Below are 18,857 nucleotides of genomic sequence, written 5' to 3'. Positions count from 1 at the left end.
TTGGCATTTCTTGAGTACTTACACTTGGTTTCATTTTTTTTTGTCTCAGTTGGCACTCTGTATTTGCACGTTTCACATCCACAGATGCAAAGGGCTGATTGTATGCTTTACTCTATGCCATTAATACCGTGTTTCCCCGAAAATAAGACCCAGCCAGACAATCAGCTCTAATGCGTCTTTGAAGCAAAAATTAATATAAGACCCGGTCTTATTTTACTATAATGTTAAGACCGGGTCTTAATTTTTGTTCCAAAAGACACATTATAGCTGATTGTCCAGCTACATCTTATTTTCGGGGAAACACGGTATAAGGGATGTGAGCTTCCTTGGATTTTTGTATCCACAGAGGGTTCTGGAACCAATCCCCCATGGCTACCCAGGAACAACTGTATTTTCCTTTTATGAAAATATTCCTCACCCTAAAAGAAACCCCATACCCTTTGGCTATCACACCCCAACCTCTGATCTACTTTCTGTCTTTATAGATTTACCCATTCTGGATATCTCATATAAACGGAATCAAATTTGTGGTCCTCTGTGACTGACTGCTTTCATCTGGCAAGTTTTCAAGACTTACCCATATTGTTAACATGTCTTGGTATTTTGCTCCTTTTTATTGGTGGATACTTCATTGTATGGAGAAACCATTTTGTTTACCATGTTAATTAATGGACATTTGGGTAGACTTTTTAGTTATTATGAATCATACTGCTATGAACATGTGTGTACAAGGTTTTATGAGGACATACGTTTCTGTTTCTCTTGGGAATATCCCTAGCAGTGAAACTGCTGTGTCAAAAAACTCTTGTTTACTTTGTAAGGAACTGCCAAAACTGTTTTCCAAGCAGCTGCACCATCTTACATTCACAGCAGCAACATACAGTCCCAGTTTCCTCATATCCTCACCAACACTAGTTACCATCTGTCTCACCAGCCTAGTGGGTGTGAAGCGGTTTTGATGTGCATTTCCCTGATGAATAATGTTGCACATCTTTCATGTACTTATTGGACACTTTCGTATCTTTTTTGGAGAAATGTCAATTTAGATCCTTTGCCTATTTTTTAATTGAGTTTTCTGTTGTTCTATGATTGAGTTGTAACAGTTCTTTGTATGTTCTAGATACAAGTCCCTTTTCGGATATATCATTTGCTATTTTCTAGCACTCTGGGTTGTCTTTCCTTTCTTAACAGTGTTCTTTGAAACACTGAAATTTTTAATTTTGATGACCTCCAATTTGTATTTATCTTTTGTTACTTATACTGTTGGTTGTCGTATGTACAAAATCACTGCCAAATTCAAGGTCATGGAGATTTACTTCTATGGTTTCTTCTAAGAGGTTTTCAGTTTTAGGCTTTACATTTAGGTCTTTTATCTATTTTAATTTTTGTATATAGTGTGAACCTCCTAGCATTTAAATAATCAAGATTAAGAAAACAAATACTTCAGCAAAATGTGTAAACAAGATTGGAAGAAAACAAGTATGGCCAGTCCTTACACAATTCATATAAATTCCAATGTTAAGTGTGAAAAATATACCTCTGTGGACTAAAGTTTGCAATACTGAATTTTCACTATGGCAGGTTAAAGACAGAATTACTAATCTAAGAACGACACAAAATAGAACTTGCATTGCCTCTCACTATTTTATCAGTGAACCACTGGATATGGGGAAAATTCTTTTCAGTATTAACGTGGATATTTTAAATGTAACTTACTACAAATTTAATGCAATAATTCAAATCAGGATGTGAAACGCTTTATAAAGCAAACATAAAAACTGACCTCTGCTGAATTCCGTTATTTCAAACACACTCTATACCATAAATATTAAAAGAATAGATGAACTTTAGGTTGTTCTCCACAAACTGCCTTTAAAAAATGTCAACAATGAGGTATGCATCTATATACTAGAAAACATTTCATGTTCATAGCCTACTGATATCCCTACACACAAAATTTTAAAAAAATGCCAAGAATTCATAATGTCTTACCTGCTTGCACTTCTGGACCGTCTGGCTGTGCTGTAACTTTTTGGTGGTGTTTTGGAACGTTTCTTTTCTTTGTCTTCTTTCTTTTTGTCTCTAATAAATGAACACAATTTTTGAATACATTAGAAGTTTCAGCTAATACAAACTTATATAGCACTAGAAATATAAACAAAAACACAGTGACATCTAATTCCATCCTTAAAATGTGAATGTTACCCTAACAGAAACTATAGAAATAATGACTCAAGTGGCATTATTTGTGGTAAAAAAACTTTTTTATTAAAATCCTATTTTCTGTGTATGTGGCAAAAAAAAAACAATAAAGGGTATCAATCAGCCAGTTTTTTGGGTATATATGGCACACCAATAGTTTCAGTAATTGTCTCTAGTTTTCCAACAGAGTTCCTTTTCTATCAGCTGATTTCTTTGTTTCCCTATCCACCATGGCTCCATGTCCTCTGCTGTCAGGCCCAAACCCGTAACACCACCAAAACTAATCATCAATATTCTTCCAAAGCACACACCCCATGCTAATGTTAATTAACCTCTATCATGGACCACCTTCTACTTTTTTTTCCCCCTGCTGCTACATATTCTGGGCTACTCAGTGCTTTTGAAGAAAATATCCCATTGTAACTGACTGGCACAACAACAACCATAGCTCAATTCAAAATCTTTTCACAGATTTCTGTAAATTTACTTTTATTCCCCACACCATTTTTTTCTCCTTCTAAGATCACCATTCTCCCCAAGACTCTAGGCAAAGGGTAATCAACTTATTTGTTGAATGGTCTCTTACCCCCACAGACGCATACAGTCCTCTATTCTATAATTTTAGAGATTAAAGTATCTCTTCTGTTGCTTTAATTCTCCCACCCTAGATTCTTTATTTCATTCCCTCCCTTCTTTGGTCACCCTGCTCCATCAGTTACCCTCTCTTCATTCAAGCCTTTATCCTCTAATTCCTAGATGACCACAACAGTCCCTTAAGGGGGCCAGTCACATTTCCCACAAATTTATCTTGTTATCAGAAACTGGTATCACAAATTGATTCCCCTTTTAAAGTACAAACTTGAAAATATTAATTCCCTGTTCATTACTTTTCAATCCATTCCCTTCGCCGCTTGGATAAGCTGCAAACTCCTAAGTATGAACAATAAGGCCTTCTGTTTGTGATCTGTCTACTTACACTTTTCTGAACTCATTTCATGGTCCTCCTATTCCAAATTACTTGCTATTTCAAGAATTCATTCTAATTCTGTAAGCAACATTCTCTACCTGAAACCATGCCCGTCACTGGGTCCAGTCAAATCTATCCGAATTTAACACTCAAGAATCACTTCTCAATTGAGCCTCTTCTAATATCACTAACAACGGCCCTTCCTTAGTAATTAATCTTTCTCCTAGTATAAAGTAAATTTCTTGAGGGAAGGAATGCCTAATTCCTCTTTGTGTAATAGATGCTTCAATAAGCAAGCTTGTTTGTTTGACTGGATTAAGAGACACCCACTCTGTAACATGACTAAAAGCCTTGTTATAGGCTGAACACTCAGCTAAACTATCCAGAACTAATATTCTTAGTTATATGGTTACCAAGAATACATTTTTCTTGGCCCCTTGCTGTCCTTTAATTACCTAATTAAATATATAAATGGATAAAGTAGTATAAAGAGTTGCTTCTAAAAAACTTAGGGCAAGTATTATAGAAAGAGATAAAGGACAGTTGCTAAAAAATAAGTTTTATGAAACGGACAACTATAAACAGGAAAATAAATATACAGGCACTTTTCAACTGACAGTTCTCTTGCCACTTTAAAGCTGGTTCAAGTGAAGAAACTGATTTAGTATGTGTTACTCAAATACTAGGCATACTAATTTAAAAGGTTTGGTCTTAAATGACAAAAAAAAAAATTACTGAATGCATGTTTAAGTCAAAAAAAATTTTACGGTGGGGATATTTTTTACTGAATAACTCACGTTAACTCTTGACTGGTCCCAAAGCATGGGATGAGACTACGTATGATTCAGTCTCTGGCATATAGCAAATCTTAATATTTATGAGGTGTTGATAATGAGGTACATAAAGATGAATTAAAGCATGGTTTTCTGCCCTAAACTCTTTGTCGTACCATAAGGAATGGCTGGTAGCACTAAATCCTTAGCAGTAGTTGACTAGAAAGGAGGAAATAAAAGAAGGTAGTAGGACAGCTAAGAATTTTTCTTATCTAGACCTCAGCTGCAAGTAGAAATCTCAAGTTTACAAAGGAGCAAAAGAAAAATAAATGTCAGCCTCATGAAACTTCAGTTTCTTCCCGAGTTGAGCCTTACCATCACAGTTCTTCTGTCATTAAGTAACACAGCATTTGGGGTCTTGGAAACTCTAAAACTTGTCTTCCCACTCAATGTTAGTAAGTCTACTGTACCTGGTTTTGGATGTGCTCCTCGACCTTCTGCCTCTCTCTCTGGAATGAGATCTTCTCCGTCTTGGACTTTTGGATCGTCGCCTACTCCTTGACTTAGAATGTGATCTCCTTCTTGATCTGCTTCTCGATCGCCTAATAATGTGAAAGAAAGCCAATATAAATATGTAAGTGTAAACAGACTAGTTCTGTTTGTGACTATTTCACTTGGCATCAGATGAAAGACTCAAATATATGGGCAAGCCATCAACAAGTGGGGGTAATGTACTGCCAGTTGCTGCCATTATTTATTTGGTCCCCGTAATAAACATTTTTGATACCCTAGAAATATGTAATACCTTTTGTTCGACCTGTCAAACTAGTCCTTCTATGCCCATTGGAACAACAAACTCCAAACCGAAAAATACTGCTCGAGAATGAGGAGAAAGAAAAAGCAAAACAAAAAACCTGATTCATTAGTGTCATCTTCACATTACACAGCATTTTAGCATGTATTTATTTGATTTCTTACTATTCCAGGTTAAATCTATCAATTATCAAATACTTACGTATGCTTTACAAATACTCATTTTATCTTCATAAGCCTATAAAGTGGGTACCATTATTATTCCCACTTTATAAATGGAAACTTTCCACTTAGTGTTGCCTTCTACAATTTGTAATTTTTATTCTTTGAAATATCTTCCACTTCAATTTATAATTTAAGAGCAATGCAGGCCTTAAACAGATTTTTACAATTCAGTACAAACTGCCTCTTTTACTCTCATTTTCCCTCATTGTCTCTACATGATTTCTTTCCTGTCACGTAACAGAAATGTTTCTCTCCGTATCCTCTTCCCTCCACTCCACCCAATTCTATACTTTCTTTCTCTTCCAGAATTTAAGAAGTACAATATTAAATATTAACCTTTTCATGCTGTCATTGATCCTCCTTCCTGTACTTTATTTTCTCCTATTTTTAAGATTAAAAATGAACTGTAATCCTTTACTTAGACTTGATCATTTAACTTCTAGTGACCATCGAACCTCTTTCTATGGTAAATCTGAAATACAGTCTAAACTTTCTGCCTTCACTTTTCAAGGTGCCGGAGGATGGACATTTTATAAATAGAAAAGTTTGTGTTCAAATCTCATTTATAAGCCAGCTGAGAACATTATGTAACCTCTTTGAGCCTATTACTTAAGCAAAGAAAAATAATAGCACATCGTAGAATAGTTGTAATTCAAATGAAATTATAAAGTCCAGCAAGAGGCCTTAACATGGGCGTGTACATTCAATACTGACCCCCTTCCTTCTCACTGATGTGTTAATATAACTTGTTGCCACCATTCTCTAAAACTTGGCTATTTCAAAACCTATCACTAGTGTCTTATCAAATATAATTGTTATTTTAATCATTTTTCATTTTTGACCACATATAAAACTGTTTATTAAAACAATTCCCTCTCAATAACATGTCTATATCCTAGGAAATTTTCATGTAATTTTCATGTAATGCTTATCTACCATTCTATAAGCTCCATAAGGTAAATATGTGTATTTTATTCACCAGTGTATCCTTAAGCAATTATTACAATGACAGATTTCAATAAAAGGTACTAGTAATATATTTTGAGTGAAATACTGACCCTATAAAAATATCAGAACCATCAGTTTCCTAAGAGTTAAAAAAAATTCTGAAAAACTAAAAATGAATGCTGTTAGAATTAAGTACGAGTCATCTTTTGAGGATTTTGGCATTAAGAAAAATGCAAGTCAACAATCAGTTTACACAAAACTAAGTTACACATTTTTCCTACCTTTAATGTATATAGAAAAAATACACATACAGAAAAAAAAAACCACCAAGCTCATTCTTACTGGTTTCTTCCTAAAGAATGTGATTAATAATATAGTTTTTAAAAAATCAGTAAACAGAGGTACCGCATAAATCTATTTACTGTAAGCTCCTGAAAGTTATTTTTTCCAGAGTAATGTACTGCAGAGTCACTTTAACACACTAGTTTATATGAGCTTTTAAAAATCAGAAAAATGGAGATTAGCATATTATATCTAATTAAGTAAAAAAAGCTTCTTGAAAGTAATAGGTTTATATGCCAAGATGCTTCAGATACTACAACCCGTAATCTCTGTTATGATGTAACAAGTGTCCAAAATCACTTTGTTCAGGAAAATAAATGTCTCACTGTTATCCCCCACTGGTCATCTTCAAGTAATTCAAATCAAAATTTGAGCCCCAGGATGAGCTTGGTATATACAAAAGAAAAAGACATGGTTCTCCTTTTATAAGAATTAAACTAAGCTAGGAGATGCTAGTCCTGGAAAAGAGGACTGAAGTAGCACCACTAGTTCAAAGAGGGAAATTTTAGTGTGTTGTGAACAAAGGGAAAGGAGCTCCTGAGGTGGGGGTGGAAGTGAAGAGCACAGGGCAGAAAGGAAGGAACATCAGGAGCGAAAACATGGAGGCACAAAGAACAGGACGTGTTCAGGCCAGGTGTACTGCGGTTAGCTGTCTCACAGTGGTAAATGCCAAGTGTGCAAAGAAAAACTAGGCTGAAGAGTAAAAAACCCTGAATGCCATTATAAGGTTTCATTTACCTCCTTATTAAGTAAGGCAATAGGGAGCTTCTCAAGGTTTAACAGAGTTGTGACATGATCCCGATTTGGGTTTTTGAAAGACATCTTTAAGAATAAGGCTGGGGGAAGGCAGGTAACAGGACAAAGGAGATACCAGAAAAATCATGTAACATTCTGCTATAGACTGAATGTTGGTGTCCCTCCCAAAACTGTTATGTGAAACCTAATCCTTAATGTAATGGTATTTTGAGATGGGGCCTTTGGGAGGTGATTAGGTTAAGAGGGTGCTGCTTTCATGGACAGGAGCAATGAATATCCTTTTGAAAGAGCTCTTAGAGACCCCTCACCTATTCCACCACGTGAGGACAGTGAAAAGATGGCCCACTACAAACAAGGAAGTAGGTCCTCACCAGTAACCAACTCTGCCTGCACCTTGATCTTGGACTTTCCAGACTCCCGAAGTGTGACAAATAAATCTCTGTTGTTTATAAGTCACCCAGTCTATGATATTCTATTATAGTAGCTAAATGAACAAAGACACAGTCTAAGAAATGACAATGTCATGGGATCCATAATGTCAAAATTATTTTCAAAATAATAACAGATATTTGCCTTTTTCACCGTGTTGACATGTGAACTAACGGTGCAAAAGCACTGGCGGTGTAAAAGTGCTGGCATCTCCTTAGCACAAACCAAGGTAGGGGCAACTAAACTGCCCCAGTAATCACTGTTTTCTTCAGTGGCATTTGTAGTGAGCACTTTCAGTAAAAGAAAAAAACAAAAATGTTATTTCACTAAGGATATCTTTGATGAAGCAGTAAAAAAAAACATTAATTTTATTAAACCTAGTCTCTTGAATATTAAAGCAGTACTATTACTGAGTAGTAATAATAAATTTAATCCCTTCAGTAATATCCTGTGCAACGAAATGGAAAGTATGGAGAAATCACTTCTGATACTTATTAAACTTCAATGACTGTTATCAAGGAAGACACTTGTGGGATTGAGTTTTGAGCTTAACTAATTGCCTTTTCTATGAAACATCACCTTTACTTTAAATAAATGGCAAACTACAGTTGTTCAAAGTTGGGTATTTGGGAACCACTGTCTTGAAAAATGAATGAAGACTATCATTTCAAGGAAAACAATTTGTTGCCAAAGATAAAAATCAAGATTTTGGAAAACTTGAACCCACCATTGTGAGCCTAAAAGCTTCCTAAATACTTAAAAAAAGGTTTTCTGATGAGATTTGTGGTGGTAGCACCAAATATCATTTTTTCCGTATTATGTAACAAAATGTGTCAACATCTGACCACTTGAATGATGCAATGAATTGATTATTTTGCAAACCACCAATGCATAATTTTACAAAAGCATGCCCAGGAAAAAGATCCATTAAAAATGTAAGGAAGATCAACAGATTTTAAGCATGTAACCATATATGAAAGGTTCATTTATGGTTTTTAGATTCCCCCCTATTTCAACTATCTTTTAAGAAACTATCACTTGTCAAGTTTTGGTGTTATATCTAAGAATATTATTTGCAATAACTTCAAAAGACTATAAAAGAACTTTTCCCTTTTCTAACTACATTTGTGTGAAGGCAGCTTACTATACATAATAACCAAAATATACTGCACTAAGTTGAATGTAGAACCCTGTACATGTCTTCTATTATAAACATTACAGAGATCTGTGAAAAAGTAAAATAGTCACTCTTCTAACTTTTTTAAAAAGTTTTTTTCAAAGCTGTGCTAACATGAATGGATGTACTATCATTATTTCAAATGACAGTTTTTAATACTGTCTACATTCACAGCTATAAACATAAACACTTTTTGGGGTTCTCATATTTTCTGTAAGTATAAATAGGTCGTAATACTATCAGCAAGTTTGAGAACCACTCGTCTAGAGAGAACCTTAGAAATTTATATAGGGATGTCATGTGGAAGAGAATAAACTTACTTAGTCTTACTCTAGGCAGGATAAAAGGATGATACTACCAATTAGTTTATCCAGTAATACAAACAACAATTCCAAAAGAATGGCAAGTTGTCATTTGCAAATGCATACTTTGCAGGCTGCAACCTTCCAACTTAAATATCAGGAGTCTAGTGAAAAAATAGAACTGGAATCCAAGTCAAAAGTTTCTAGTCAAGTGTTTTTTCCATAGTACTAACTCAATTTGGTGCCCAAGTCCCACACTTTCCTCCCTCGATTTTCTTGGTTTTCAAGTATCCATCTATTTAGTCCATACCTTTTCTCCATTTATATATGTGTTAGCATTTACATACACTCTAACAGCAGAGGTTATTAAAACACACTTTAACCAGGAGTTAGTAGGTAGGTGAACAGGCAGCAAATTAAGAAAGATGTGACATACAGAAATTATCTGTGTCTAACATACAACTGAAGACCAAAAGCAATCAATCTAACCTATGCCTAGAAGATGAGGGAGTCCTCCTCCTCCTAGAGCGTGATCTTGACCTCGAGTGCCTTCGTTTTTCTTCTTTTTTATCTGGATTTAAAAGGAAAGGAATCTGGATTTAAAAATTATCAAACAGATTATTCCTATTCAAGAGTAAATATGAATTTATTATCTTCATTTTCAGCTTTTACAAATAATCCTTAAATGTTACAGCTGATCATTTTACAATCAAAATGCTGAAGTTTACTTAAGTGATACAGATTGTCCAGGCTTTTGGTAGATCCAAATTAGACTTCTGATTTTCAGCTAGGCAAACAAAGGTTCCTTTGACTATTTCGTTTTTTAGACTTGGAAGGCTGTGAAGTGTCATCCATAAAACAATCCATGAAAAAGGTTATCTTTCTCATCCTTTATTCCTTAGAGGTTTTTAAATGAGGAATCCCTTTTTCTATTCCTAGGTTCTAGTTTCCCAACTATAGCTACAATCCACCCAGATTAAAACTTTAAATTCTTCATGATTATGTATTAATAACATCCCCACAACAAGCACACTTAACTTTAAAATACTTAATTTATAAAATAAACATCTTAAATTTTTGGTCTATCAAAATGTTCCTTTACCACGTAGCTCTATGCTCTTTTGCTAAATAAATTCATGTACATTTATGTTAAAGTGATTGATAAACAGGCTCAATATTTGACCTCGAAATCCAGAAAGTCATGCTTCATTCACTGTTCTCACTATACTTCTATGACAGAACTAGATTTTAGTAAGCTCTCTTATTCTGTCTTTCCTCTTCACCAATTTTCTTTTTCTTTTTTTAATTAAAGTTTATTGGGGTGACAATTGTTAGTAAAGTTAGATTTCAGGTGTACAATTCTGTAATACATCACCTGTATCTCACATTGTGCACTCACCACCCAGAGTCAGTTCTCCTTTCATCAACATATATTAGACTCCATTTACCCTCTTCTAAACCCCTCCCCCCCACCCTCTGGTAACCACTATTGTCTATCTTTGAGTTACTGTTTCTTTATTTGTTTTGTTCTTTTGTTGTTTTCAACCAATTTTCAATTGTTAGTGTAGAAGACAGACCTAGAACAGTTTGTTCCCAATTTCCTAGTTTTTAAATAACACATAAGAAATCTCTTTAACTCAGGACCAAACAAGAGAAATAAAGACACTGCATTTATGGACAATCATCAAAGTGAGAATGAGTTTCTCTTTCACATTTAGATAATTTCATTAATTGGATTCAATTTATTGTTAATGTCATTAATAAACAAAAAAATCTCAGAGAAAAAAAATTCATAAACCACTTTTAGTCATTCCAGTTATGAGTTTTCAATAAAAATAGAAACAGTTGCAGCATGGTATTCTAGCTTTGGGGTCAGAGATCCAACTGTGTACCTAAAAGTTCCTACTGCTTGCTATGTGACTTTGGGCTAATTAATACTTTGTTGATTAAATGAGGTAATACACATAAAAGCAGTTAGTATTAGTTTATCCAATATTACACTTTACAATTTTTTTCTTAATACTGTACCTACTAAAAATCTCCCCATTTACTAAGAAATAACAGTGACAAAATGAATAAAACATGTGTACCTAAAAGTTCCTACTGCTTGCTATGTGACTTTGGGCTAATTAATACTTTGTTGATTAAATGAGATAATACACATAAAAGCAGTTGGTATTTAGTTTATCCAATATTACACTTTACAATTTTTTTCTTAATACTGTACCTACTAAAAATCTCCCCATTTACTAAGAAATAACAGTGACAAAATGAATAAAACATGTGTACCTAAAAGTTCCTACTGCTTGCTATGTGACTTTGGGCTAATTAATACTTTGTTGATTAAATGAGGTAATACACATAAAAGCAGTTGGTATTAGTTTATCCAATATTACACTTTACAATTTTTTTCTTAATACTGTACCTACTAAAAATCTCCCCATTTACTAATAAATAACAGTGACAAAATGAATAAAACATTATCTAATGGGAAAAAAAAATCCAAGCCCAAAGATCCAAATATATACAGGCAGACAATAGGATAACCATCCATTCCATCTCAAAAAGACAACCTACAAAAAATAAGGTACTTGCTTTTCTTTAGGCAAATGGCATAAATAGAAACATCTTTACTAGGTTCTCTTGGTCAAAAAAAAAGGACCAACAATCAATTCGGCTATCCCAACATAGGCCATCATAAATGATTAAAAACCACCCAAAAACAATAAATTAAAAACATAAATATCACACCAAACATTAGGTAATCCTAGGCATTACTAACATTTTGGAATGCATCATTCTGTGTTTGGGAAGGGGCCTGTCCCATACACTGAAGGTCTGATAACATTCCATGGCCCTCTGCCTACTAGAATGGTTAGTACCAGCATGACAACTAAGTGTCTCCAGATATTTCCAAATGTCTGATGACAGCTCCCAACCCAACCTTGAGATGCCTCCACTGAAAATCACTGCACTACATAATCTTTTATCAGAATTGGGAGGAAAAAATGATTCCAGGTTATCAGTCAACAAATTTCCAAACTCATGCAATAATCATTTCTGCCAACAAACATACAGTTTAAGATGCAACATAAATGCATAAACATATTTTACCTGGTTCTATGGCAGCAGAAATTAGGGACTGTGCTTCTCGTACTCTCTTCATGGCTTCCTCTATTTCTTTACTAGAGGTATCTGATTTCAGACTTGGCGAAACAAGACCAGCAGCTACATGATTCAACCTGAAACAGAACGAAGAATTTTGATCTGAACCATTTTAAAATGCACAACAGCATTTCAAATACATACATAAATGTTTCATATAACATCATTTTAGTATGATATTCCTTTAAAAGGGGAGGGGTTCCATTATTTTGGTAAAACCATATATAGTATCCTTTTTAGTGTTTACAACGGCATCTGCATTTTAAAGACTCATATCTGAACTTATTAAAAAAACAAAAACAAAACCCTATTTAATTATGCTGACTGTCCATTAACGTCCATAAACACATTTTGAGAAATGCTACTACATGGGAATAGAACTTTCCTTCAGATGAGGTAAAAATTCTACAACATCTTAATTTTGTTGGGAATAGCTTATTTTAAGTTTGTGGATTGGAAAAAACTGAGGCAGAGGCTAACGGCTCACAAAAGTCACTCATGAAATTCCTGACTTGAAAGGCTGAAGATGCAACTTAAGGGTTTATGTAGGTGAGAAAAAAATTAGACATCAAATTTAGGATAGTAGTTATTTGTGGGGAGAGTAGGAAATGTTAAAAAAAAAAAATGCGTACACAGGGAATTTCAACTGTATTGATATTTTATGAGCTGAGTGATAGGTGCATGCATGGCTTTCATCTGATAATTTTTAAACGAATCTATCCTCCCTTTTCCCACGCTCTTCTACTGATCGATAGTGACTTTCACCAAGGAGAAAAAGCATTCAGTTCAAATTTAAGATACCAAGGAATTACCAATTAAAACACCTCATGCCTTTGTTACATATATACCAAGTAGGAAATGGAATAGTTACAGCATGAAGAGAACTTTTCAAAGCACCTAAAAGATGTTGGCCATTATGTGACATATGCTACACTTCTGCTCTAGGATGGTGTTTCCCTCACTTTTGTCTCCCTAACTCCTCCTTATCCACTAGGACTTAGCTTTTCTGATCTTCAAACTAAGCCGTCCTCCTTGTAATAAATTTCCACAGCACCTCTGTATTTCTTCCTGTTGGTGGAATTGCTTTACTCTATTTAAATGATGTCTCCCTTCCTAACTAAAGAATAAGTGCTATGAAGGAACACGCTTATTATAGTAATCAATACAACATTTTAAAACGAATCAACAAAAGATACTGTTCACCTTTATTCCTGTCATCCTGGTATAATTTATTTACAATTATTCTGAAAGGCTCAAATTATACTAAAGCAAAACCTTCTATAGATGGTCTTACCACTGGATTTCTCTCCTTGTTTCTAGAAAACCAAATTATGTATGACATGCCTCAAGATAGCTTTTTTTAGCTATTAGAAAGTAAGTGTTCGCCAGACGTTCACATACTATATCATCAATGGAAACCCAGGAAAAATCCTTACTTGGGATCAACAGTACTCATAAGCTTCAGCAACTGATCTGCAGCAAGAGACTACGAAAACAAAAGACATAAGTCAGAATACATAAAACAATAACAACTGCTATTTTATTTTCCAGGATGTTGAAATGTCCTAAGACAATCTGGCAAACCTACAAAAAAGGACATATTCTTGGCACAATGATGACCAATAGAAATATAATGCCAGCCAAGTATGACATATTAAGTTTTCTAATAGCTACATTAAAAAAAAAAGAAACAGGTGACATCAGTGGCTATAGTAACTAGATATCCAAAAGTGTTTTAAAAAATTAAATAGGAAAATTATAAAGCTGAACAGTCTAGATTTTACGGAATGATTACGTCTTGGTTATTTTAAGACTTTCTGAGGGGAAGTAAAGCTTTAAAGAATCACGTACAACAAATGCTGAAGTGCTTTGTCAGTATAATAAAGCAAAAGGAAGTTTTGCCAAATTACAGTGTGATAAAACAAAAATTTCCAAGTGAGTAAATGACAGGAAAACAAATTATGAACCCATGTTGCCATCCTTTCATGACTGTTTACTGACTCCATAAAACACTGATGATGTGTTAAATTTCTATGAAACTATCCTCTATGTTCAACTATACAAAAACAAAGAAATGTTTTAATGTGTAAGGAGCTAATTATGAGTTGACGTTTTAAATCTCTTTTTAACAAGTTTACCTAAGATAAATACTACACCATAGCAATCGGTTATCTCCTGTTCTTGAAATGCAAAGCAACAGTTAATGAAATAAATTCTTTAATCATAAAAGTGAGCTAAAAAGTCCAAGGGTATTCTGTTATACCTGAGAGTTCAAGTTTGCTCCAGGAAGCCCAAGTGCAGCAAGGGCAGGATCAAGAGTAGGAGCTCCCAAAGCAGCCAGTGGAACAGCGCCAATCTGTGAAATTCCAAATTTTTATTTATTTAAAATTACATTTCTGTTCCTTATGGGTGGTGGTGGTGTCAACTTTTTTTCTCTAAAGGTACAAATAACTGGTTGAAGTCTATAGGGTATGTGGGCTCTGTTACAACCACTCAGCTATACCACTGCATCTCGAAAACAGGCATAGCCAATATCTAAACAAAAGGGCATAGTTGTTTTCCAATCAACAAAACTGGGGGTCTGACCCAAGGGCTGTACTTTGCCTACTCCTGCTACATACAATGGTCTCATTTTTCACTTGTTACAGCACATTTATCCTAAAATTAGAATTCAGAAAAAAAATACAAAAATTTTCAATATATTCTCTCACCAGTTATATTTATTGCTTCTCAGATCCAAATCTAGTTCTTTGTCCTGCTTTGTGATAATGAAGGTACCACCCTTATAAGCATTTCTCCTTTGATAGCTGGCATGATGCTAAGCTTTATCTGTAAGAGGAGCTGAAATGACACTGACTCTAAAAGGGGTTTCTTTTGCTGGTCCCTATGTGCCCTTTCTGATTGTTACTGCAGCACCATGTGGGATACCCAGTGGCCTTCACCTTTCAGTAAGTTTTAGAGCCATCCTCTTGGGCAATTTCCTAGCAAGTTCTGTGACACCCCAGAAAACTTCTGTATGGCCACCTGGTCTGAATCAGCCTTGAGGTGGAAGAGGAGCCTCTTCATCTAAATGTGTTTCTTTCTTGTGTCCTTTTGCCCTCAGCCCAAGAAGTAATGGTTGCTTCCTGTATCTGCAATTCCTGTATTCCTTAGAGTTCCCCTAATCTCCTGTTACTAGTTAGTAATTCCTTATAATTAACTTCCCCTGTTCAAATTACTGTGTGGTTCTGTCTCCACCTGATATAATTCTGATTAATCAATAATTTAATAGACACAAACTATGCAAAATCCTACAGTTTGGAGGCAGTCTTTCTCTATAAGCACTGTGCTAAAAGTTCTCCTACTTTCAATTAATTTTTAATAAATGTAAGGTACCAAGCTTTCTGTAATTTAACTGTTGGCTGAGTACAGTTAAAATACTGTGATGACCCCTTTGCTGTGACGTTCGTTTATATCCAAATGAATATATCCAAAATTTTTACACACAAAAATGTCATTTATATGCAAAGCAGCTCTAATTGCTATTATTAAATGCATAGAAGAGTAAAAAAAAAAATCAACTTTTTCGTGGATTTCTGACACATTTTGAGAAAGAAAGACTTGAAATCAATTAATGCAGCAGAAGAGTTACTACTACTATAAAAATGGCTATCTTATTTAGTACACAATTTGATACATCAACAATATCTACAAGTTACCCAGACCCTCATTTTGTAAGTAACAATTGGGGGTTTAAATGAGTCATAATAAAAAAGCTGGGAATTCCTGATCTCCGTCTTTCTATGATACCATACAGTCCACTTAACAGCTAATCGAACTATTTACACAGGCAAAATGACTTAATAGAAAGAATGTTATAAAGTTGTAGTTGAGGCTCATCATTCCCTTTATCTGTGAAACCACTGACCAGTTATAATTGTTCTGAGTGGTTACAACACATGGTATTTAAAGAAGTTTTTGGTAGTAAAATGATATGCATTATCAGGGCTAGAAACATTGCCCAGGAAAATTTTCTCCAACTTGGAAATATTTCACCTTTCCCGTATCAAATATCTCCATGAAGAATTCATCATTTCAAGCCACCTACTTAATTCAAAGCCCAAGATAAGAGCAAAACATCAAAAGACACTGACTTTTGGGCAAAGAAAAAAAAGAAGAAATCCGAAATTCACCTTTATTTTCTCTCCTGGTCCAAACGAACATACTATTTTCAACAGCATGTTTGACAGAAGTCTTATGTTCCATAGAATTTTTTTAAAAAATAAATATAGTTACTGGGTTATATTGACAGCAAGTGGTGAAACCACTGTGACAGATATTTAAGATTTTCAGAATGTTCTTAAAATGCAAACTTCCAAAAGATTCTGTTCAGTATTTATGATTGCAATATACCTTTTACAATACTGTACACGAAACATCGTTCTGTGAACTAGAATCACAACACTTAAAAAGCTCAAATGTGTTTAACTTTACCCACAATTCTGAGTTCCTTTCCAACCTTTAAGAATTCGATAGAAGTACCTGGGTAAGTGGGTTAGGAGTAGGCAGGAGTCCACCACCAGGCAGAAGACCTGCCACTGCATTAGCTGGTGCCAACAGAGACAAAGCCTTAGTCTCATCAGGAATAACTCCTGCAGAGAAACATCCTTGCATTAGAACACACCCTTTTGCAAAACAGAAAACACACAAAAACACCCAGAAAATGTCTCCCTGATACACCACCTGAGTTTGTTGAAAGTACTTATGTTCGCTAAAATATAAAGCTTGATTTCTATGATTATTTATCATTAATTTTATGTCAGAATGAAACTTCAATGTGTGAAAATTTGTTTCCTTTTTCTCTACAAATGGTTAAGTTTCTAGAGTAAAAAAAAATAGCACAATACACACTACTTTTTTGTTAACACTGCCAAGATTTCATCACCTGTACTCGATTTTTAAGTCATGAACCAAACGTAAGCAAGCACAGTCGGTTCTCCAGGGGTGTGCTCTCAACTTTCAAAAGCTGTTTTATGAACAACGACTCGTGTCGGCTGCTTCACTATAAAGCACACAGAAAAATCAAGATACACAAGACAAAAAAAGTTTGATTTAGGGGTTAATAATATGGTACAGTTACTATGATTTTCTTTTACACCTACCATACAAATTTTGTAAAAATTAAGAGAAGAAAAGTATGTAAAGGAAATACTCTGTTGGACTCAAGCGTAGGGCTTTTGCTGACTCTTGAAAATGAACATGAATGTTTCTGAAGGTCTCTGAATACACACAGGATGTGTGTGGGGGAGTGAGAGAGAGAGAGAGAGAGAGAATAGGTAAAACAGCATGGCACATTCCTTACCTGTACAGTAAAATGCTTTATGTTCCAACATGTGCCATGCTAACCATACCAAAAAATGCTGCTATATTATATAGTGTCAGTTCAAAAGCTAACTTAGCCAAACTCCTAAAGTCAAAAACGACATGTATGTCTGTTTTTAAAGCCTAATCTGTGTATTCAGATAAAATCTAAGGGTCCTAAGACAAATATTTATGTAGACAATTTAAATTCTATCCAACAGCAAAAGCCCTATACAGATGGATTAATCTGTTAATGTGCCCAAGCCCCCAAAATGAGAGTTCAATAATACAATTAAACTACATATTTGCAAATACCAGTAGTATTTCTGTAATACATATTAAGAAACTGCATCTCATCATAAAACATACAATATGTACAGGGCACTTAAGAGAAACTGGATAAGCTGCAGAAGAAAACTGTTGGGTGGTATTTTCAGCAGGGCCTGGTATATAGTTCAGGCTGAACCAGGGAAAAGAACTGTAAAACACAACAACAAAAAAGAAAAACCACTGTTAAATAAAGGTAATGGTTCCTTCCACCTATACTGAGAAGTGCCGATAATATAAACAAATGTATACTACACAGCACTGTTATCTTGCTTGTGTCAGAGCTGTCATCAATTTAGATACCAAGAGTTATGGAGGGAGGGGAAGGGAGAAGATCATTTAGATATAGGGCATTAATGCATCAATATTAACAAACCTACAAAGATTATGGGATAATCTTGCATGCAAAATTATGTCTCAAGAGGATAATATTAAATATCAACATCTTACTCAAATTAGTGCATTTGCAACATTTCTGGCAAACTAAAATCCTCTTGAATTAATTGTGAGACACCTGATAGAAGATCTGCATCCATTAAAAAAAAGTCATGCATCTGATCCTCTGATTAAAAAAAGACTATTTAAAAATAAAACTACAATTTAAAAATAGCAATGAGGCCCCTCACCAGTTAATTTTCATGCGTCAAGAGTTTTTTTTTTACTGCTGCTTTGATAGAACCATGAAATACTGCATGAATGTGTAGAAATGAAAGAAAAAGAAACAGACAAAAGAAACAAACATTAACCAAGGAACCTAAATAACCCCCAAATCCATTACTATTAAGAGTTCCTTCCAAATCCAGCTATCTCAGTTTTACCAATTAAGACTATTCCTTACCGTAGACTGTGTTTATTGTTCTAAAACACTGACCAAGAGCCAACACCAAGTATAAGAGCTAAAACTAGGGTGAATGGTGACAAAGGGATTGAGTACATCAGTTATTTAGTGGAGATAACATTAATACAGCATATCATACCAGTAATTAAATACACCAAAAAATAGATTCCGGAACTAAGTATTTCTGCAATTCTACATGTATTCCTAAATACTTCACTATCAAAACAGATCCAGAAAAATACCATGGTCTAAA

General features: G+C 34.5%; 1 protein-coding gene across 16 annotated transcripts in view; it reads right to left on the bottom strand.

The window, feature by feature from the left end:
• SRSF11 (serine and arginine rich splicing factor 11) overlaps positions 1-18,857 on the bottom strand; it is a 42,426-nt gene that overhangs the window by 3,955 nt on the left and 19,614 nt on the right. For 10 of the 16 annotated variants that reach the window (XM_033115110.1, XM_033115103.1, XM_033115109.1 and 7 more), the window contains 7 exons: positions 16,621-16,730; positions 14,363-14,455; positions 13,536-13,585; positions 12,049-12,176; positions 9,424-9,505; positions 4,413-4,544; positions 1,993-2,082 (listed from right to left, as the gene is read on the bottom strand). In XM_033115110.1, the coding sequence (XP_032971001.1) occupies positions 1,993-2,082; positions 4,413-4,544; positions 9,424-9,505; positions 12,049-12,176; positions 13,536-13,585; positions 14,363-14,455; positions 16,621-16,730 (685 nt within the window). Of the gene's footprint in view, positions 1-1,992; positions 2,083-4,412; positions 4,545-9,423; positions 9,506-12,048; positions 12,177-13,535; positions 13,586-14,362; positions 14,456-16,620; positions 16,731-17,023; positions 17,141-17,808; positions 17,918-18,857 lie in introns of all 16 variants that reach the window. The other 6 variants (XM_033115115.1, XM_033115114.1, XM_033115117.1 and 3 more) reach the window with 2 other exon arrangements.

Source organism: Rhinolophus ferrumequinum, chromosome 9, assembly GCF_004115265.2.
Source record: "Rhinolophus ferrumequinum isolate MPI-CBG mRhiFer1 chromosome 9, mRhiFer1_v1.p, whole genome shotgun sequence".
Lineage (NCBI taxonomy): Eukaryota > Metazoa > Chordata > Mammalia > Chiroptera > Rhinolophidae > Rhinolophus > Rhinolophus ferrumequinum.
This window is presented reverse-complemented; position numbering and strand designations above follow the sequence as displayed.